General features: G+C 46.8%; 1 protein-coding gene across 1 annotated transcript in view; it reads right to left on the bottom strand.

Annotated features, from left to right (window-relative positions):
• Positions 1–19,656: 19,656 nt before the first annotated feature.
• PXDC1 (PX domain containing 1) overlaps positions 19,657–22,534 on the bottom strand; it is a 29,733-nt gene continuing 26,855 nt past the window's right edge. The window contains exon 5 of the mRNA XM_015135486.3: positions 19,657–20,787. Within this exon, the coding sequence (XP_014990972.2) occupies positions 20,670–20,787 (118 nt within the window). The 3' untranslated portion in view covers positions 19,657–20,669. The remainder of the gene's footprint in view (positions 20,788–22,534) is intronic.

Below are 22,534 nucleotides of genomic sequence, written 5' to 3'. Positions count from 1 at the left end.
CATCAGCCTAATGGCTAAGGTCAGCATGACCATAAACCACAAATGACATCTCTGACCAGAAACATTCCAACCCTAAGATAAATCCCTCCCTGACCAGGGACATGCCAGCCCTGAGATAATCTCCCCTCCTGCCGGAGAGATGTCAGCCCCAAGATAACCTCTCCTCCAACCAGAGACATTCCAACCTCACAATAAACTTCTCCACACAGAAACATTCCAAGCCTGTGATAAGCTCTTTCACCCTAAATCCAGCGAATACTCCTAGTCTGTAAGAGAGAGCGCTCCTGACCAAAATCAGCCAGATGCCCCTCTCAGGTTTATTCTCCAAAATAAACCTGTGTTTGACTGTTGAGCTGCTTTTCGTGTTTATTTTCTCTTTCTTTAACTCTTACACCCATTATTCATATATATAACTCTTACACCCATTATTCATATATAGAATATATACAAATCACATCTATCAATCAAAGCAAATACTACTTGCCAAGAATTGAGCTACATGCTAAGGTTACAGTGGAGCAAAAACAACAAAGTCCCTTTCTTCTTGAAGCTTATAGTCTATTGGATAAATACATATTAAATATTTAACTGTAAAAGCAATATATTTCAGATGTGAAAAGTGCTGTAAGAACTGTAATATAATTTAAAAATACATATATAGCCTTTCTCCTCAGTTGGTACACAGCTTCAAAAACCCTTGGAGTTTTCTGAATGGTGGGAATGTCTTTGTGATGCTAATGAGGTGATGCCCAGTGGGCCTCTACATAGCCTCAGTATGGGGGCTGGCCACCAGAAAGACTAACCATGTGATTATAGGGTTGCACTTTCAGCTACCCAACTTCCAGGGAATGGAGGCCTCAAGATCGAGTTCAACTATGTGGCCAATTGTTCAATCTATCATGCTTATATAATGAAACACCAATAAAAACTCTAGACACCAAAGCTCATTGGAACTTTCTGGTTGGTGAAGATGGTATTGAATAAATGGGCTTGCTGCTTGACACACATAGAAGCCAATACTATGGCACTAGCTTTTGAGAGAAGAAAAGCTTTATTGCAAGACCAGCCAGCAAGGAGACAGGAGATGCAGTTCACATCTATCTCACTGATTTGGGATCTGGGGCAAGTTTGAAGGGTTGAGAGGGCAAGAGAAAGGATTTAGGAATGTTGACTTGGCAGAGTCTGATGGGAGAGCTTCAAACAAACCATTTACAGTAAAGATTTTAGCCCCAGATCTTCTGGGCCAACAGATCCCTTTTGAAAGAGTTCCAGCATTCAGGTTCCAGTCATTTCCCAGTCTTTTGATTCCCCAGAGAGGAATCCTTGTACCAGGTGTTGTTAAAGGTCAAACCTTTTTCTATTGCACATCCCTGGCCTACATGACTTGAAGTTTTCATTCCGTTATGCCTACAAGGTGACTTGACGTCCTGTTATCAACAGAATAGGCCTAGTTTGGGCTGGTCCTGTGGTCACAAACACAGTAATGTGCTGGGAGGAAGAAGTACCTGGATTCCATGGGGAGAGGGCTTGGGTGCTCTGTGTCCTCTCCACCCCATCCTATGTATCTTTATTTGGCTGTTCCTCATCAGTATCATTTGTAATAAAACTATAATTATAAGCACAGTGCTTTCCTGATTTCTGTGAGTCACTCTAGTGAATTTTTGAGACTGAGTTGGGGATCGTGGGAACCCCTGAATTTGTAGCCAAGTCAAATAGAAGTGCAATTGGCCTGGGATCTCCAAAGTGCACCTGTCATCTGAAAGGGGTACAGTCTTATTGGGGTTGAGCCCTTTAATTTGGGGGCTCTGCACTAACTTTAGATGGTATCAGAATTGAACTGAATTGCGGACCACCCAGCTGGTGTCAGAGCATTGGTGCCAGAATGTAAGTGCATATAACAAGGGGGCTGTCTGGATGGAGGGATCAGGAAAGGTTTGAGGAGTGGCATTTAGGCTGAGACCCACTGATGAGCTTGAGAGGTTGGAGAATACATTTCTCTTCCATCCCCTTCATACTTCTTCCTTCCTGGTCTTGCACTTGGAATTCCCCTTGCCTCAGTCTACCTAATTTCTACCCATCCCTCCAGATCCAGCTTAAACCCACATCCCTATGCCTTCCCAGCTGAGGTTGAGCCCCAGTGTTCCCATCCTCACTTCTACTACCACGACTTTTTTGTCTGCTTCACCCACTTTGAAACGCATGGATTGTTGTTCTTTTGCTGCATCCATTTCGTCCAAAAAGTAAGCAACTTGGATTCAAAGTCCATGACTTCCACACCGTAATAATAATGAAGTTACAGTCACACACAGAGCTGGCAGCTACTGTGCGGCTTAACTTGCAGCAGGTCCTATCCTACACCCTTCCCATGGGTTGCCTCCTCTAACCCCTGTGATAAATTTATGAGGTGGACATTATTATCCCCATTTCAGAGGTAAGGAAACTGAGGCCAGGAGAGGCTAAATAACAGATTTCCATAGCTAGGGGAGAGAAAAGCTTTAATACTAGGGGCCTATTCATATTTTTTATGAGATGAGGGGCTCTACAGTTGTAAGCAGAGCTAACTCCTGTTTTTATCATTTTCGCTGCACTTTTCTGCATGATCAAAGTTGCGTAAAGGCAGTCCATGAAAATCTAAAATTTTGTTTCCAGGTAACAGGTAACAAGAAAAGGAGCTGTGAAATGTCAGCCCTTCTTCTGAGGGGTGAAGCCCCTGGCCCCACACCAGAAACTCTTTGGGCCTTTGCGCAGGTGTGAGTCAGCATGCACTGCACCCAGGGGCAGGGGTGAGGCACCTACACCCAGGTGCTAATGTCTTTCTTCATTGGCCACTCCTCATTCAACAACTAGGCATGAAGTGCCTTCTGGATGCTAGGGACAGGAGGCCCAACCTGAATACAACACGGCCTCTGCTGTTAAGGAGCTAGCAGTCCTTAGAGAGAATGAGGAGTAATGAGAGATTACAAATCCAGTGACAATCCCTTCAAGACAGCATGATGCCCATGCAGTGCCTCTGTGCAAATCAGGAAAAGGCACCCCCTCTGAGTGGACCCAGAGCTTGACAAGTAGGACTCTCGGAGTGAAGAGGTGTCCCCCAACCCCTGCCCCCAGGGGAGCACAGGGCTGACTGTCAGCCTCCTCAGCCCCCTTGGTCCCCACCTGCAGAGCACTGGTTTGGCAGAAGTGAGGGAGGTACCCGCACCCCTAACCCGGATTGGCCAAAATGGTCTGGGAGGGATGAGAGAGTGAGGAAGTTAAGAATGGAGCCCTGGAATCGGAGTCAGACTCAGGCTCAAATCCTCCCACCAACATGATCTCAAGCAAGCAAATTCACCGCTGAGCTCAATTTCTTCATTCAAAAATGAAAAAGTAGAAGAAGGTGATGATGACGTTGATGTTGCCCAACTCAAGGGTTATTCTGAAGATTAAAAGAGGAAATGCGTGTATAGTTCTCGGCACAGAGTATACTCTTAATAAACATTAGTTCTTGTTGTTTTTAATGAGCTGAGACCTGAAGGATCAATAACACAGGAAGCACGCATGGGGAGAGAGGGGGGCTCGAGTGTAAAGGGAATCTGAGCTGCTAAGGTGGGCCCCCTTCCTGGCCCTGCCATCAACCGCAGCTTTCCCTGACCAACTTCTGCAAGTTCCTCCCGTGTACCCCAGGCCTTCCAGTGTTACAATAGGTAGCTAGCCAGGCACGAGCAAGGCAGGAGAGGGCTCCCCAACACCCGCCCACCAGAAATGTCAGGTGATGGTTTGGCAGTTGCCACACTGCCTCTCTAAAAATGAGACTCGGCAGACAGCACCAGGGAAAGGCAATTTCCTGGTGGCCCACAGCTGTCACACTAAGGTGATAATTGGTTGCAGCCACCAGGGAAAGGCAATTTCCCAGTATATAAAAACACTTGAAATTGGGAGTCAGAAGCTTCCAGTAAAATCTCATGGATCTGGGGAGTGAGCTTGGACATGCGCATTAAGAGACATGACCTTCAGGGGCATTCCACCGGAAAGGTAAGAAAGTCTCAGACAAGCAGGTGTACAACTCTAGTCAACACACGGCACGTGCTCACCTCCCAGGCATAAAGAGGGCACCGCGTGCAGGCAGCCCACACGAAGAGAAAAATGAAGGGAAAGGGTCGCAAGATGCCGGAAAGGGGCTAGCGTATAAAGTCCCAGGATCAAGGTTAAATGGAGCACTTGGCTTCCAAGTCGCCTGCTGGGATCTCTTCCAAGTGTACTTTCTTTTCTTTCCTGCTCTAAAGCTTTTAAATAAACATCGACTCTGCTCTGAAACTTGCCTTGGTCTCTTTTTTCTACCTTATGCCCCTCAGTCAAATTCTTTTTTCTGAGGAGACGAGAGTTGAGGCTGCTGCAGACCCATATGGATTCTCCACCAGTAACTTGGATATTCGCCGCCCCAACACGAGGAAGGGACCTGCTGTCTTGTCTTCCAAGGATTTCTGCAAGGCTGATCCATCTTCCTCCCGATTCCCAGCATAAAGATGTTCCGTGCATTCTTAAGGTCTGCAATGCCCAAGGATTGAACTCAGCCAGCCCCATTGTGAGAGGCGAGAGGAGCAGTGCCCGGGGGCAGCTGGGCAGAGACAGGTCACTTCTACTTCCTCCCTTCTACTTCTTCCTCTTGGCCACCAGTCTCCTCCTACTTTAGTGCAGTAAGAACTCCTTCCAGGCTCCTTCCAGTGCACTTTTGTGAATTAAAATTCAGAAAAACACTCTGATACATCTGCTGAGTGTGTGTGCTTGTGTGTGTGTGTGTGCGTGTCCGTGTGCGCATCTGTGAGTACGTGTTCCTGGGAGTGTGCTTGCGTGTGCCTATCTTGTGTATATATCTGTGTGTCTGTGTGTGTACATCTGTGTCAGTGTGTGTGCATATCTGTGTGTCTTAGTATGTGTGTCTCTGTGTGTCTGAGTGTGTCTCTGTGTGTGTGCATAGAAAGCACAGGGTCAGAAATGAGGCAGGAGTCATTTATTTAAACACACACTTTTCTCCATTGATCCCAGGGTTAGTCCCCGGAGAGAGAGCACAGAGGGCACAGGGTTTGCAGGCAGGAAGCGGGTGACTGAGTGGACCCAAAATAAACCCTTGCACACGCAGCCAAATGATTTGCAACAAGGGTACCAAATCATTCAGTGGAAATAGGGCAGTCTTTTTACCAAATAATGCCGAGAAAACTGGATATTCATACACTGAAGAATAAATTTGAACCCTTTCCTTACATGATATACAAAAATTAACTCAAAATGGATCAGAAACATAAATATTAAAGCTAAAACTATAAAAAATCTACAGGAAAACATAGGAGAAAAGCTTCACAACACTGGCTTTGGCAATGATTTCTTGGGTATGACAACAAAAGTGCAAGTGACAGAAGAAAAAATGATCACTTGGACTTAAATAAGATTAAAAACTGTTGTCCATCAAAAGACACAGTGAAAGGGCAACCCATGGAATGGGAGAAAAAACTGCCAATCAAAAATATATAGAGCACTCCCACAATGCAACACAAAAAATCCAAGCAACCCAATTCAAAAATGGGCAAAGAACTTGCATAGACATTTCTCCAAAGAAGACACACAAACGGCCAATAAACACATGAAAAGAAGCGCTCGGCATCACTATCATTAGGGAGATGCAAATCAAAATGCAAGTCAAATCCATAATAAGCTATCACTTTATACCCATTAGGGTGGCTATTATTTAAACACAAACAAACAAAATGGAAAATAGCAAGTGCTGGCGAGGATGTGGAGAAATTGGAACCCTGGCGGATTACTAGCGGGAGTGTAAAATGGTGCCCGTTGCTGAGAAAAATAGTTTGGCAATTCCTCAAAAGTTAAACATAGAGTTACCACGTGATCCAGCAATTCCACTTGTGGGTATACACCCAAAAGAATTGAAAGGAGGGGCTCAAATAGATACTTTGTTCATAGCAGCTTTATTCACAACAGCTGAAAAGTGGAAACCCAACGATTCATCAGTGGAGGAGTAGATAAACAAAATGGAGTATATTCACACAATGGAATATGATTCAGCCTTAAAGAGGAAGGAAATCCTGTCACATGCCACAACACGAGGGAAACTTGAGAACGTTATGCTAAACCAGCCAGTCCCTGGAGAGACAAATACCATGTGATTGCACTCGTATGACGTACCCAGAGGAGTCGGGCTCACAGAGACAGAAAATAGAAGAGGGATTGCCAGGAGCTGGGGGAGGAGAATTGGGAGTTAGCGTTTAAGGGGTGCAGAGTTTCAGTTTGGGAAGATGGAAAAATTCCAGAGATGGATGGTGGCAATTGTTGCATAACATTATAAATGTACTTAAATGCCACTGGCCTTTAGACTTAAAAATGGTTTAAATGATTAATTTTATCTATATTTTACCAATGATATATACACATGTGTATACATTATACATATATGTGTATTTATACACATATATAGTCTGTATATATATACTACATTATACACATATATATGTCTGTGTATATATGTACTATTTATACACTACATTATACACATGTCTGTGTATGTATACTGTATATATACTATATATACTGTATATATACTATATATGTATATATACTGTACATATACTATATATACTGTATATATACTATATATACACATATATACATGTGTATACATGTAGATATACTTTTGTGTATATATACAAGTGTATGTATATATACAAGTGTATATATACACACATCTGTATATACATATATATATATATATGGTTTGATTTTGTTCTTTTATAGGTTGCACAGTTTCATCTCATTAGAATCCAGCTTGTGGCCACGGGAGTGCGTGTCCGAGGCCAGCAGAAGGCAGTGTGTCTGGAGGGCTAGAGCGCGAGGCGCTAAGGCTGCACTGTCAGCATGCCTGCAAGTGAGGAGGCACCATGAGGAACTATGAGGCCCTGGATGATGGAATGGAGGGTGGAGGAGCTGGAGCCTCAGAGACACTGGTGCTTGGGCAGGAGAGAGCTTTTGGTCTGCAAGTGGTAATGCACAGACCTTGGAGGACATGGAAAATTAGCAGCCTCTCCTGGAAGCGGTGAAAGGAAAGTGGGGTCCCCGGAGCAAGCCGGGCTCTGCCAGGGTGAGGGGGTGATGTGGGGCAGCAGAGCGTTCAGAGGCCCCAGAGAGGCTGCTCCCGCCATCCAGGTGGGACGTCTCCAAGGACTCCACATGGGTCTGGAGCCTGGGCTCCCTCTGCTTGGCTCTGCCGATTTTCAATTGCATGCACTCCTTGCTGGGATGAGAATGTATGCCAAATATCTGCTTCATGACTACTACCGAACACATTTCACAACGAGCGATCAAGAAGCAAACACAAAAGCAACCTTGGCAGAGCCATCCTCAATTCAAGATCAACATAGCCTGGCCTCGGAGCCCAGCCACACCCCAGGGACAAGCCCTAACAATCCTTCTCCTCCTGGTCCAGAAGGTGTTAGAGAAGTCACACCTGAAACCCAGAGTGCAGCCTAGAAGTCAAGGGTAAGTCAGGACTGAAGAAACCCCTCGCCCAGGCATGCATTAAATTAAATTGGGCAGAGCAGGAGGTCCTGTCTCTGCCAAACTCTGTCCACACGGGCTCTTGTTTTACTGGTGAACCCACGCGCTGCACCCCCTGATTCATCAGCTTGAATAATTAATCTATCTGTATGAACAATTAAGGCTCCGTGGAGACCTATCTCTGAGAAATCCTGTAGTCATGTGGCTTGTTCTTGCAGTGTGAGGAAGGAACCAGTAATTTTTTGACAAAGGTAGGTACAGTGGAAAACGCACATCCTGGCACCCAATCCCACCAAGAGCTGTTGAGGCAGTAGCCATCTGCCACCTACTCGTTTGCTCAATAACACAATTCCACCTCTTTATCATTCACAGGCCAGTCCTGGGCTACGTGGGGCTTCTGGCTTCCTGGATCCCAACTGCTGCAAAATCATCTAAATTCCACCTTTTTCAAGAAAAGCAAAGTTTGAGAGGGCTTTAATAAGGAGGAGGTGGACACTCAAAGTCCTTGGACAAAAGAGAAGACCTATTATGAGCCAGCCAACGTGGCACTTCACACTCATTGTTTGTTCTTTACAATGCACTCTTTTGTTTTTTCCTTTGACAGGGTCTCACACTGTCACCGAGGTTGGAGTGCGGTGTGCAGTGGTGCAATCATAGGTCTCTGCATCCTTGACCTCCTGGGCTCAAGTAATCCTCCAGCCTCCTGTGTAGCTAGGACTACAATGTGTATCACCGCCCTTGGATACTTTTAAAAAACGTTTTATAGAGATGGGGGTCCCACTATGTTGCCCAGGTTGGTCTCAAACCTCTGGCCTCAAGCCATCCCCCAGCCCTGGCATCCCAAAATGCTGGGATTGCAGGCCTGAGCCACTGTGCCCAGCCTCACTCACTCTTCTTGACCAATATAGGGAAGCAGGTAGTAAACTGAAGTGTCACCATGCTTGGGCCAGATTCCTTCTTGCCTCAGGGCCTTTGCACATGCTCTTCTCTCTCTGGCTGCTCTTCTCTACGTCCCACCCCCTCACTTATCCTCCTTCCACATTTCAGCGCTCAGTTAAGTCACTCACTCATGAAAGCCCCCGTGGACCTGCAGCCACATGGGTTTCTCCATGGTACATGCACTTACCTGGTCACAATCCCTGTTGTAACTAACCATTGCATTGCATGTCATTCCAGCTAGAATGTAAACCCCCTCAGGGTCAGGACCCTCATCTGACTTGTCTATAGCCCCAGAACCCATGCAGAGTATCTGCCCTACACCTGCTTGTGAGACCAGTGATTGAATGCAGGCAGAAGGAGAATTTAAACCCCTGTCTCTCAGACTTAAAGCCCAAATCCTTTTAATTTCCAGCAGAAGGAAGACAGTGGAGGTGGATGGACTTTGTGGTCATGATCACAGCTATCCAGTGGTTTTACAGAAACTAAAATCTCTGCACCTCCTTGAAAACTCCCAAAATCTTCAAGCAGGAGACGGTATGGTAGGCCGGGGGCTTCCCTCACATGCTTGGCTTTCCATCAAGTCCGTTCATAGAGGAAACTGGATTCTAACAAGTCCGCTTGTCATTTCATCACAGCTTTGCTAAGACAATTCAGGGTCCATATTCAACATTTTCAGGGTTGACTTCTGGGTAGGACCAGGCATTTTCCTTTATTGTGACACTGATTCCCCACCCTTCCTCTGCCCACAGGCTGAGTGCTGCAATCCTACCATCAGAGCCTGCTCTCTTGGTTTGAGATTTTGACCCCTAACAATGTTTTTAATACCCAGGGAAGAGACGACTCCTTGTACTACAATCAGGGGTTTGTACCTCAAGGTCAACAAACAGTGCGACAGCAGATTCACTGAGTTAAAGGCAGCGAGGAGCTGGGCTGTGAAGTCATTCTGCGTGTGAGTGCCTATGTCTGGGGGACGAGGGGGCCAGGCGGCATCTCAGCTCCTCCAAGAGGGACAGACAGCAGGGCCAACACCCACCAGGGAGGCTGCAATTCTACAGCACGCCCCAGGGCCTTTCTTCCACAAGTGTAAACAGTGATGCACAAAAGCTGGTTACTTTCAAAACAAACTGATCTTCAGCTGCTTTCTTCACCCTGTTTCTCTCCATCCCGGTCCTACGGTACATTCTTCAGATCCGTGCTGAGCGTTTTCATCTGAATTAGCCCTGAAGAGATGAGAAAAGTCTTACTGAGTCTGAGCAATGACCCGTCCAGCTCACCGCACCAGCGAGCACAGGGTGCCCACGGGAGGGCACGGTCTGCTCCAGCCTCAGAAACGAACAGGCCCTGGCTTTCCCTCTGAACCCAGTCACACACACGCGAGCTGTAAATCACGCAAACCCCTCTTACACTCACTTAGAAATATAAATTGGTATACATTAATATGAACAGCTTGCTTCATCTGTAAGGAAACAAATACAAGTTTTTCTAGACCAAACTCTAATATAGATTGCTCCAAAAATAGATCTCTAGTAACAGACTCTATCTTTGGTGGGCCACGTATCCTAGACACTGTGCTAACAGATTTATATCCTTTATCTCATTTAATTCCCATAATGATCCGGACAAGTATTCTCTCTGTCTTCAGTTGAGTAAACTGAGGCTCAGAGAGGTCATGTGACTGGCTCAGAGTTACATGGCTGTTTAGTGGTTTAGCCAGGTTTGCACTTGGGTCAGTTTGATCCCAAAGACTGTACAATGACTGTGCTCTAGTGCCGCCTTTGTGACTTACCACAGCAGCTCTGACACTTATTAATGCATAACTATAGGCCAGGTGCAGTGGCTCACGCCTGTAATCCCAGCACTTTGGGAGGGTGAGGTGGATCACCTGAGGTCAGGAGTTCAAGACCAGCCTGGCCAACATGATGAAACTCCATCTCTACTAAAAATACAAAAAATTAGCCAGGCACGGTGGCTCACGCTTATAATCACAGAACTTTGGGAGGCCGAGGCGGGCAAATCACCTGAGGTTAGGAGTTCAAGACCAGCCTGGCCAGCACGGTAAAACCTTGTCTCTACTAAAAACACAAAAAAGTTGGGCATGGTGGCGGGCAACTGTAATCCCAGTTACTCAGGAGGCTGAGGCAGGAGAATTGCTTGAACCCAGGAGGTGGCAGTTTCAGTGAGCCGAGATCATGCCACTGCACTCCAGCCTGGGCGACAAGAGCAAAACTTTGTCTCAAAAAATAATAATAATAATAAATAAAAATGAATAAATAAGCACATAACTATAAGGGAATAATTACAGCAATAATTACTTCACTACTGAAGTATAGTAACAATTACTAATAGCAAGCAAGTAACAACAGAATGGCACTTGGACCTATCTGGATGAGAGAATCAGGGAAGGGAGTGAACGCAGTCAATCATTGTTGCCAAGAGCAAGCTTGACCACTTTGTGTATGAGAAGGAAAACAGCCAGGCTTGCTAAAGAATTGGAGGTACTCCCGCCAACCTACCAAGGAAACCATAATCTAGGCCCTGCTCAATGTCGGTTTTTCAGATTAATTATCAAGAAGATAATAAAGTCAATGATAAACTCTAATCAAGCCTGTTAGATGCGCATGGTGGCATGTGCCTGTAGTCCCAGCTACTCAGAAGACTGAGGTGGGAAGATCGCTTGAGCCAAGGAGGTTGAGGCTGCAGTGAACTGTGATGGCACCACTGCACTCCAGCCTGGGCCACAGAGAGACACTGTCTCTTAAAAAAAAAAATTGTGAAAATATAACTTTGTAGAGATGTTCCAGTCAATTCATCTCCAAAACTGGCTTCTAGCTCACTGTAATAGAGCCAGCCACACAGAAAGGGTGGTGTGGGTTCTGAGCTCTGTGTGTGTGTGTGTGTGTGTGTGTGTGTGTGTGTGTGTGTGTGACGGGGAGAGGGGGAGAGACAGAGAGAGAGAGAGAGAGACAGAGAGAGAGAGGCGGAGAGAGAGAGAGAGAGAGACAGAGAGAGAGAGAGAGAAGGGAGGTACAGGTTTGTAAACCCAACATATGAAGTGATGAATCCATCAGGAGCCCCGCTCCTGGTTATGCCACATTGTACTTGATGGATGACGGGGCAACGGTTCTGGGGGCCGTGGGCTTGGAGAGGGCACACACTCCAGCATGAAATATGGGAGCAGGATCCCTGGCAGAAGAAAGGCTGGGCATCAGGGCTCCACACAGAACAAGGTGGGTCCAGGCCAGGCTCTACCCATCAGGTGCCGGGTGCTCCAGCAAAGCCAGTCCGAAGTCCAGCCTCCCCATGGCACAGGGCAGGGGCAGAGCAGAGCCAGTGCCCCCCCAGGCCTGTGTGGCTTCCGGGGATCCAGACCACAGCCCACCTGCTCAGTGGGGGAGCTCCTGCCATCTGGCTGCTGCCCATTGGATGAGCTGGGATCTTCCAAACCTCAACTGCCGCCTTGCTTCTGATGAGCCCAGAAGTTAAACACCCTGTCCTCCACAGTCCCCAGGGGAGCATGGCAGGGCCCCCCCTTATCCTTGGGTGCTGGCCCCAAATGTGTTCCTTGAACAAATAAGCCAGACCCAGAGAACTTGTCATGTACACTTCCTCATTCTTTCTTCTTCTCTTTCTGGCGAGTGGGAGGAGAAATTCCAGTGAAGGAGAGGAGCAAATACCCTCTCACAGCCGCCCGGGACGACTGAAAATCAAGCTGGGAAAGAATGAAGGGGTCATTTCCAGAGAAAATTCAGACTCCCTGGGGTACCCTGGGTGCTTTGGGAAAGGCGTCAGCCTGTTCCAGACACAAGGACACACTCGCTTAACGCGTGGTTGTTTCTCGCCTTCTGTGTGCAAGGCGTCTTTTCAGAGTAGGAATGCTGGCACTGAGCAGGACACACCAGGGCTCTGATCTCATTTAATAAGATCCAAGGGCCCCTGAAGGAGTTCCTGGGACTTTAAGCTGCTCAGCTCTTGTCTGGATGCCAATCACATGTCAAAGGAGTTTAGCTTAGAGAAAGAAGTTTCCAGGCCACATAACTCTAACTCTCAAATCTGAGTTGGAAGTGTGGAGTAGTCTCAGGGATAAACAGGCTGTGGATCCTGCCCCTGCAGCCAGAAGTGGATTTGAAGCTCAAACTCTCCGTGAGTTGATGCTATCTGCAGGCGAACCAGAGACTGAAATAGTCAGGGCCTCTTTCAACAGTGGTTAAGAAAATCCTCCAATGCCCCATCAGGTAGTTGGTCTTTGACGTACCTTCTCACTACCCTTGTTTTGGTGTAATTCCTTTTGTTTCTTTATTTTTCCTCCTTCCCTATCTGCTCCACCTTCTCCTCTTCCTTCTTGATACCGTGTTTTTGTGGGATTTCTTACATGTTAGCTGATGTCTATTCAGGACTGAGACAGCATCTTATGTGTCTCTGTATACACAGTGCCTTGTGCTGTGCTTGGAATGCAGTAGGTGCTCAGTAAAAGTCACTTCTCTTTCTCCTCCTCTTCCTGCCCCCTTTCAAGGGCTCTCCTTGGTTTCTCAGGCCTGCATGTGGATGACAACATCACGTCACAGAAACACTCATGCCTCAAGGGTTGCACAGTCACTGTCACCTCTCTGCCCACACTCTCAGAAGACTAATTTCATGGATTTTATTATAGACTTTTCTCCCCAAAATAGCAGGCTCCTGGGCTGACTCAGTCAAGTCAACTCCATTTATGAAATGAAAAATATAAATTAGATGAGAACAAGGGTCAAAAAGACTATTTTCGATGAGTCAAAATTTCTCCTCAGTCACCTGACTGTCCCAGCATGATTCTGAAGGCTGTGGCTTGGATGTGGTCTGTTTCCACTGAAACATGTTAGCAGCTGAAATTAGCAGAGATCAAACCTGTCCTGCTGGGTTGTGTGGAATGCCAGAGGGATACCTGGTCAGTGAAGGAAAGAAGACAGCTTTGGAAAATAAAAATCTGTGTTTAAAGCCAGAAAGCGAGGCCATTCCACATTCTGCATAGTCCTGCACCCAATCCTCATGGCTCCATCACCATTATGAGTGGTCTCTCTACAAAAGGCAAGAGCTTCACTGTAAGGAAGCTCATATTCCAGAACTGAAACTATTGTGATCAGCTGCTTCAAGGATCATCGCCACTTCTAGCACAGTCCCTTGCTTTATCAATAAACGGACTAGAGTGGTAACCCAAAATACTTACCACAGAGAATTAAGATTAGGCCTTTGTGGCCCACCATGGATTGGTTGTAGTAATGACCTGGATTTGTTCATGCCTCCCTGTATCCATGCCGTTGGGTAGTGTCTTACCACATGGACACTGGACTTGACTTGCTTCAGCCAATGGGATAGTACAAATGTGATGCAGAGGCTTGAAAAGCACTTGTGCAAGGGCGTTTGGTCTCTGACTGCTCTTGAACCATGAGTTGCCTTGTGAAAAAGCCTAGGCCAGCTAGATGGAGGCTGATTGATCACATGGAGCAGAAAGAAGAAAACCACCCGGCTGAGCACTCCCACCCTAGCTGTTCCTCAACAAGCCCAGCCAAGATCAGCCCAGCCTGGCCCCAAAGAGCAGAACCACCCAGCTAATCCCAATCCATATTGTAGGCCCAAAGAACCAGGAGCTGAATAAACAGCTGTTTAGCCATCCACTTTGGAGCTTGTCTCATACAGTAAAAGCTAACTGATAACAAGGGCTAATTTCTTTCACGTGACAATAGAAAGAACCACTACAAATCAATCAGGATCTCTATTCTGCAAATATATTCTCATGCATAAGAAATTTTTGCATATTCAGGTATCCTTTGCTTCTTATTTTGCAATGGCAAAATATTTGAAGTAATCTCACTTTCCATCAATAGAGACTTAATTGTATTCACACATGTTGCTGATGGGAATGCAAACTGGTATGACTCCTGCGGCAATTTGCAACATCTACCAAATTATAATCTACCCTTGGACCCAGAAATCCACTTTGGAAGAATTGCCCTATAAATATACCCACACATGTATTGTGAAAAGGTCATTCACTGAAGAATTGTTTGTATAATCATCAATAAAACACTGGAGACAGCCCACATGTCTATCAACAGGGAACTAGTCAGGGCATGTCCATAAAGAACCATTGTACAGAAGACAACCAAGAATGAGGAAGCTCTTTAAGAACAGATAGGAAAGAGCCTTAGGATAGCTTAGGAAAATAGCAAGGTATAGAGAAGTATACTTAAAATGCTAACTTTTATGTAAAAAAGTATAGAGTGAGAATATATATTTTCCATGTATACTTATATTTGCATAAAAACTCTTGATGTATAAATAAGAAATTAATAAAAGTGGTTCCCTGGGTGGGGGTAGGGGTTCTGGGAAATGAGCAGATGACTGATAGGAGGGAGAAGGAGAAGTTTTACTATACACCTTTTTATTCCAATCATGTCTTTGCCACCCTCACCACTCCACTAAAAATTGCTGTTGTGAAGGTCGACAGTGACTTCGGCTGGGTTCAAACCTGGCATTCTTTTCCCAGCCTCATCGTATGTATAATAACTATCTCTTATGCACTGATCCTTGGCTGTTCCTTGAAACACTTTCTTCATTTGGCTTCCAAGACTCCTCATTCTTCTCACTTTTCTCATATTCCCTGGCCCTTCTCACTCTCCTTTTATTATTATTTTACTTACTGATTCATAGGGGTTCTTTGAATAAGAAAGAGGAGTAGGAGCTCCTTGCACAGGAAGGAAATTAGCCCTTGTATCAGTTAGCATTTGCTGCGTAACACAAGCTCACATGTACCTCACTCTGCTCTGCTGGCACCTCTTAATGTTGGGGAGCTCTGGGGCTCAGTCCTCAGAACTCTTTTTCTTTCTATACCTGCTCTTGTGGTGATCAAGTCCATTCTCATGGCTTTACGTATTTCCTCTTCTGTTATGATCCTCCCAAATCTCCACCTCCAGATCTGTCCTTTCTTCTCGGACCCAGCATTTTGGGAGGCTGAGGCAGGAGGACTACTTGAGCCCAAGGGTTCTAGACTGTCATGGACAACATAGCAAGACCCTGTCTTTATTAAAATTTTTTAAAAATTAGCTGAGTATTGTGACACACACCTGTAGTCCCAGCTACTTGAGAGGCTGAGGTGGGAGGACCACTTGGGTCCAGGAGGTCGAGGCTGCAGTGAGCCATGATCACGCCATTGCACTCCAGCCTAGGCGACAGAGGGAAACCCTGTCATTAAAAAAATAAAATAAAATCATAATAAAAGATTGCTATTTGTATGTTATGTTCCAAAATTGACACTTAATTGATTAGAATAAATGATACATTCAAATTCTTTTTGAATAGAAAGAATAGATCTTGAATTTTGGCTGTAAGACCTGTCTAAATGTACTGAAGTGTCTAAGGAAGAATGTGTTAGAGGAAGGGCAGTTAGCCGCAGTAGCATTGCCAAAGCAAACTTGTTCATTGCCCATCAAGCACCATCTGGTGGAGAGGAAATCTAGACCATCCCAACCAACTTTGAGTGTCTAATCCAGCAGTCAACCATAATAGTTCCATCCAAGAGGACACAGTTAGAGCATGGAAATATAAGTGCCCTGTCTTCCCACCATCACACTTTTCCTGGAGAAATGTTTCCCTGGTGAGCTGGGACTCTTGAAGACTAGGAAGAGGGTCCTCCCTCCTAACCCACATCTGAACATTTCAGTCACACTATTGGCAAGGCACTCTGACATGAGAGATACTATGGCTTAGACTTCCATGGGTGAATTCGTTCCCGTTGTCTCTTCATTCAACTCAGAGATTTCCAATACACTCATTGCCTATGTCAAGTTTTCACTTGTTCACAGGGTGAAAGAAAAAGCATGGTATAGTCACTTTTAAAAATTGCTTATTTATTGTTTTTTGGGTTTTTTTTTTTTTTTTTTTTTTTGGTGTGAAAATGCCTTCTGGGAAAACTCCAAAGTCTTGGTACAATAATATTTCCAGTGGCATTAATGTAATTAATTCCCTCTATTACATTTTCTATATTAGCAGAGCCAGATTTAGATCATTATTTGACTTTTCCCACTTGTAGGGAGTAAATACTCTGACAGGACATGATTTCTAAGTATTCTGATTTTGGGGTCAGTTATTTCTATTGTAAATATATACATGGGCAGCTATTTTGGTGTTTAGACATCTACCTCAAGACTGTTTAACATGAGTGTGCCCGCAGGAGACAAGTTTGCTTTCAAGGTTACTCTCTGTAAGATCAAGAGCATCCCCTTGGCCTGTGGCAAATTCACTGTCCTTGGCCACCTCCCCACCACCCCTATCCTCACCTCCACCCCCAAAACAGACAGGAGTGAATAACAGAAAGTGTAATGCTTTGCCCAGAATAATAATAAAATTACACTTAATATATGATGTACTGCACATCAGCCAAGCCCTTTAGAAGCAAAACTCATCAAGTTTGAGCAGATCATCTATTTCCAAAGTGCTTCAGGTAGACAAGATAGATAAACAGACGAAGATACAGATATAGCTTCAAGACACGTTATTATTGACCATAAATGTTAAATTATATAGACTCCAGAGGAATTCTTTTAGCTATTGTCTAAAAAGTGTATGCTTACATTTGTTTGGCATTTGCATGAAGAAATATTGGCAGGATATACCAGAAACTAATCCATTTTGAGGGGTAGAATAAGGACAGGAAGCAGAGTGATACTTTCTACAAAACCTTTCAAAGCTTTTTAATTTTTGGACTGCAGAAATATATCACCCACTCAAATTTTTAAAAGGAACATTTACATCTACACATAGCCTTGTTCATGTTGGAAGGCCTTTGGCATGAAGCATATGGGCATGCCACGTTTGGTTTTCTCTGTGTTCCCGCAAAAGATAAAATCAAACCTCTCCATCAACCAGGGGTCCACAGGGATTGGTGTGTGTCATCACCATGGTTTCTGGTTTCTGTATTTGATGCTTTGACATGATGGGGTCTTGCTGACCCTGGACTGCCCCTCCAGGAATTAGCCAGTTCCTAGAGATGATAAAGGACTCATCTGCTAGTTTGCTTGGCACAGGCACACCAATCCATCCAGAGCCCACATCCAACCACCCTTACTGGCTTCCACACTCTGGGCCACCATCCATCTGCCCTAATCACCCCAGGACCAGATACAAGATGACTAGGTACAGCCCCTATTCCCCAGAGTCTGCTGAAATTATCAAACTGGCCAATCTTGAAGACTGCTTAGTCTGCCTGCCTATCTCCTCCCCACAGAAACCACAGTAAAGACTCTTGCTATGCCTTCCCCTGCTCCTTCTGCCTCCTGACCTACCCTGGTGCTTCTCACATGGTTCCCCAGGGCATATGTGGCCCCTTGACTTGGGATCTGCCTATATAGCAAACTGTCTTTTCAATGGCAGCTGCCTCCTCATCTGTTGGCTTTGCCATCCTGAAAAATAATAGTGTCTGCATTTTAAGTCCTTGGGCCTAGAGAAGAATACTGGTCTGCAGAAGGCACAGAGGACACGGGACAGAAATTTTAGTTGTAGTAAAAAGGCTTATAATTTGACAGAATGCTTCTAAAATGAAAGCCAAGAATGTGTTCTATCCCCAACAGGAGAAACTAGTGAAGGTTAGCACACATTTCTCAGGGCAGTTTGGCTGCCAACACCCCCGAGTATACTTCCATTAATAAATGTTACAGCCATGAGAATTGTATGCTTACGAATGAGCCCAGAGTCGACTCCGTTACCAGGTAGCTTATGCTCATGTGCCTCCCCGTGACGAGGGAAGTGCTGGAGAGTGTCAATTCTGGAGAAATCATCACAAGCGGGCCTAGGCAATGTTTACATTGTGCATTTTTCACTTTAGGCAGGCCTCATACATGAAAATGAGCATTTATTACAAAACAGACAAAGAAGGGATGATTCCTCAGCCCATGCACAGTGTATGCTGAAAGCGCTTTTCAGATGGGAAACTTAGGTGGCAACGGGAATTTGTTTGAATCGCCCAGTACTTCACAGGAGCCTCAGGTAGTAAGTGGAGGTTATGACAGCAGCCTTCACACAATTGTCAGTGACTAAGGGCAGTGTCCAAGCCACTGCAGCCAAGGGTGTCTTAGTTGCCAGAGCAGCACAAAGAGCCTGAGAGTGAATTAGGAGAGAAGCCGGTCCCCAGAGGAATGTGTGGGCAAGAATGAAAATTCACACATGAACCTCAAATGCTCTGGTATCGATTTTCTGAAATGACAGTTTAGAGGCTGAAAATTCACAATTCTTTCGCTTGGTCAAGTTCCTAATCTATTTTTGTTTATTTTTACGTATTTATGTATTTTTTGCCAACACCTCAAAATTGGGATATTTCACAAAGAAGAGTCAGATTTCTAGCTTTTACTGAAAAACTAGGAGATCTGGCCATACTGGGCCCATACTTGCAGGCAAAACCACCAGCTAAACTGAGCAGTGATAGCTGACCTCATTGCGCACAGACTGGGAACGGTAAAACTTCTTCAGTGAAGGCTGAACAGGGGATGGGGTTGGGGAGCCAAATTGGAGTCTTGACAGAGGAACACAGCCTGAGCAAGGAGGTGGCCAAAGAAGCTGCATCAGTGACCAAATGGCTGGAGAGAAGCAGCTCTGTGAAACGGATGAGACGAGCCCGTGAATCAATCCTTGAAAGTCAGATGGCATTGACTGAACACGCTGATGAATTCTAACCTTAGCTACCAAACAGGAAGCCTCATCCTTGCACAGAACCAAATTTGACGCATCAAGAAAAACAAGGCAAATGGTCAACCCCAGAGTGAGCCACCTACTAGCCTATTTGAAATGGAGATGGTTTAAACAACACAGCTGGAAGGCAGAGGGGAATGCAAAACCAAAGGAAAGTCCGTGTGCTTTGCAGCTGGGCCATCAAAGGGATTTCCTGTGGCTGCCAAAAAGAAAAATGGAGGAAAAGAAACAAACCCTAGGTCAACCCCCTTCTCCTTCCAAAATAAAACAAGCTGTGTGTCCATTTTTCAATCCGGGCAGATCGTTTCCCTGGGGTAAGAACACAGCACACTTTCTCACTCACGGAATGTGACAGGAAGAGGGGGAGGGGCCAGGCCCGAGGAGTCAGTATTTGGTTTCCACCCTGTCCCAAGGCAGGGGACAGAAAGAACCATGCCGTTATACACAAACATCTTGGACAGACCAAAGTAGAGTCATAGATTTTATTTAATTAAAATAGATTAAAAACAGACTGTGTAAAAGAATTAGAATTCTCAATAATTTACTATTATTTACATTAGCAAATGTCGGTCGTTAGTAGACACTGAGCAGAGAAGCCTGAAGAACGGGGATCCTCTCCTGTGGGCAGGGGAGCCCCAGCTTCCCTCTTGAGTCCCATCCTTTCAAGTTCATTATGGCAACTCCGTCAACAAGCACTCCGGGGTGGTGTGGCTGCAGCACCGGGACCTGCGCTGAAGGCCCAGAGACCTAGCAGGTGGGGAAGAAATTTCTTTCCTCTGGGAAGAACCACCAGTGCTCAGTCCAAGCTCACATGGGCATCTGGTCAGCAATGCCTTCCCCGCCCTGCAGCTAATACCCCCCACTGTGCTGGGCCTTCTGCAAACACTCCTGGGGTTGACCCAAAGCCAGTTTCCAGATAGAAGATAAAAAGCAAAAAAAAAAAAAAAAAAAAAAGCCACACATCCCAGTTCTCAGAGAAATCCTGGATTACTAAACATCCCCTGCCTGTAGCATCTGGAACGGGCAACTTGCCAAAATCTCCCTCTAGACGATTTTGTGTGTTTGCCGTGGGAGGGAACGGTGGGGAGTCAGGGTGGCCGGGGGGGCGCTAGGCCACTTGACCAGGAGGGATGCACCTCCCAGGGAGCAGTAACAGTGAGAGCGAGCCCTGCAGGAACTGTCCCCGCCCCAGCAGTGTGCAGCCCTGTGGGCACCAAGCGGGGAGTGAGGACCCTCAGAACACAGGCCCTGTGGCCTCCGGCCATGACCTCAGCTTGCTGGAGATTCTGTGGTCAGCCTGGCCCACTAGGAGCCCCTGCTGCCCCACCTGCAGGACAGCTAGGCCTCCTGGCATCCGTGGGGCCTGGGACATCTGGGAGGTCCAGGGTTGGGGCAGCAGCTGTGACCATGGGGGCCAGCACAGTGGACAGCATCAGAGCTGGCAGTGAACAGCTGAGGTGGGGGAGGCCTGATAGAGAGGTTCAGTCCAAAATGTCTGTCTCGAAGGGCACCAGGTGGTAATACGACAGGTTGGTGACGTAGGCTGCTGGGTCATCCCCGTCCTCCAGCTCTGAGGGAAACTCACTGCCATTCTCAAATCTGAAATTAGAGAAAACAGAAGTGAGGGCTGGCTCATTGTTGGGATCAACACCAAATACCCGCCAGGCCTGTGAGCATGGCTTTCAATGCCCATAAGTAAGTGTGCAAAAAATCACAGCTACAAATTAACTGGTGAGCTGGCTCCTACTCTGAGACTGCCAGAGCTTCTGGTTTCCACTGCCTTGGAGACTGCTGTCTGTATTTGCTTAGACAACCCTTAGCGAGGCCTTCATCCATTCCTTCATTCACGGAGTGCTGATTTGCACCTCTTGTTCTGTGCCCAGCACCGCGGCAGGCTACAGGATCGGCAGTGAACAAGGCAGGCGGGGTCCGTCCTCAGGGAAGAGGCGCCTGCCTGGTGCTGGGCCCTGGGGACAGCTCAGAAAGGAGTGGTCACGGGCTCACAGCCTGACCACAGCCAAGTTGGCACATGGCGGCATAGGAGGCTGCGGAGGGAACAGGAGGCTGGAGAAGAGCCGGCGAGGCGCGTGGAGGTCGCAGGGACAGATACCTTCTAGCGGGGAAGCCTGCATGCGGGTACGTGTTTCATTCGGGCTCTGGCAGATGAGAAGCATCCGAATGTGGGGGACTTACATGGGGTGTGGAGAACCAAGGGAAGAATACAAACCCCAAACATAAGGGGACGAAAAGCCCGCAATACTGACTCCCCACACACTGGAACTGTTTCTACTCCCTCCGCAGCCCAGGCATGACCTCCTACATTACAAAAAGAGACTCCAAGTCTTAAAAAACGCGTAACAAAGAGAAAAGCACAAGAAGGACATTCTCCCCAGGAAGGGGGACAGAGCCGTGCTGCTTGTGGGATCTCCCTCAACCTATGAATCAGCCCAAACCCAGCAGGCTGCGTGGGAGTGTGGACAGAGGCAAGGGGCCGCCTTGCCCTCCTGGGAGTCACCTCAGGGCTGCCTCCTGTGCCGCCCCTAGTGCCTGAAGGTGGCCCTGGCCAGTGACAACTGTGGGAACTCAGCCATATCTGCAAAGCTTTGCCATGGCCAAGATTATCGCACAGTCCAGGCCCCTGGCCGGACACACAACAAGGCAGGGTGAGCACATGTTCCCCCAAACCTAGTACGTTGTGCGTATCCCGCTGACCTCAAGGGACAGGGCTGTGAAGACAGCTTTAAGGTGTGTGGATAAGAAGGCTGAGGTTGCAGAGGAGGCCTCCCCTCTGACTCCACGGCCAGGCCTGGGGTGTGTTGTCAGCCCCTGCCTCGGCTTCCCTGTGCTCACGGTCCTGGCAACATGAGGCTGGAACAGAGGCCGTGGCACAAAGAGCCCTAGCTGTGGGTGGGAAAGCTACGGGGGCTCACGGAGACAGAGCAGCTCTCTAACTTCATCCCAGGGAATGAAATCTCTTCCCCAGACCAGGGCTGGATGGAAACCCAACGGGGAGCCTTGGGTGTGCTGAAAGGCTCAAGCCAGGCGAGGGGCAGAGCCACAGCCCACCTCAAACAGTGTCCCACAACCTGCCCATCCTCCCCGCCCAGATCACAGGATGACCCTGAGGACATGAGGAAGGAGGGGCACTGGGATGCTCAGGGAAAAGAGAGTCACAGGGCTGAAGCTCCCTGAGGTCCCCACACAACCGCCCAGTGCCTCGGATGACTTCCCAGAAGCTGGGCAATCCCTTCACCAGCTGAGACTGTCACCGGCAGAGTCCCAGAAGCCCCCACTGGCCCCATCTCTATCAGATACAACCATTTTCTGAGTGCAGGGGGGTCTCTGG

Source organism: Macaca mulatta, chromosome 4 (genome assembly GCF_049350105.2).
Source record: "Macaca mulatta isolate MMU2019108-1 chromosome 4, T2T-MMU8v2.0, whole genome shotgun sequence".
NCBI classification, from domain to species: Eukaryota; Metazoa; Chordata; class Mammalia; order Primates; family Cercopithecidae; genus Macaca; species Macaca mulatta.
The sequence above is the reverse complement of the archived record's forward strand: the minus strand, read 5'-3'. Positions and strand labels throughout refer to the sequence as shown.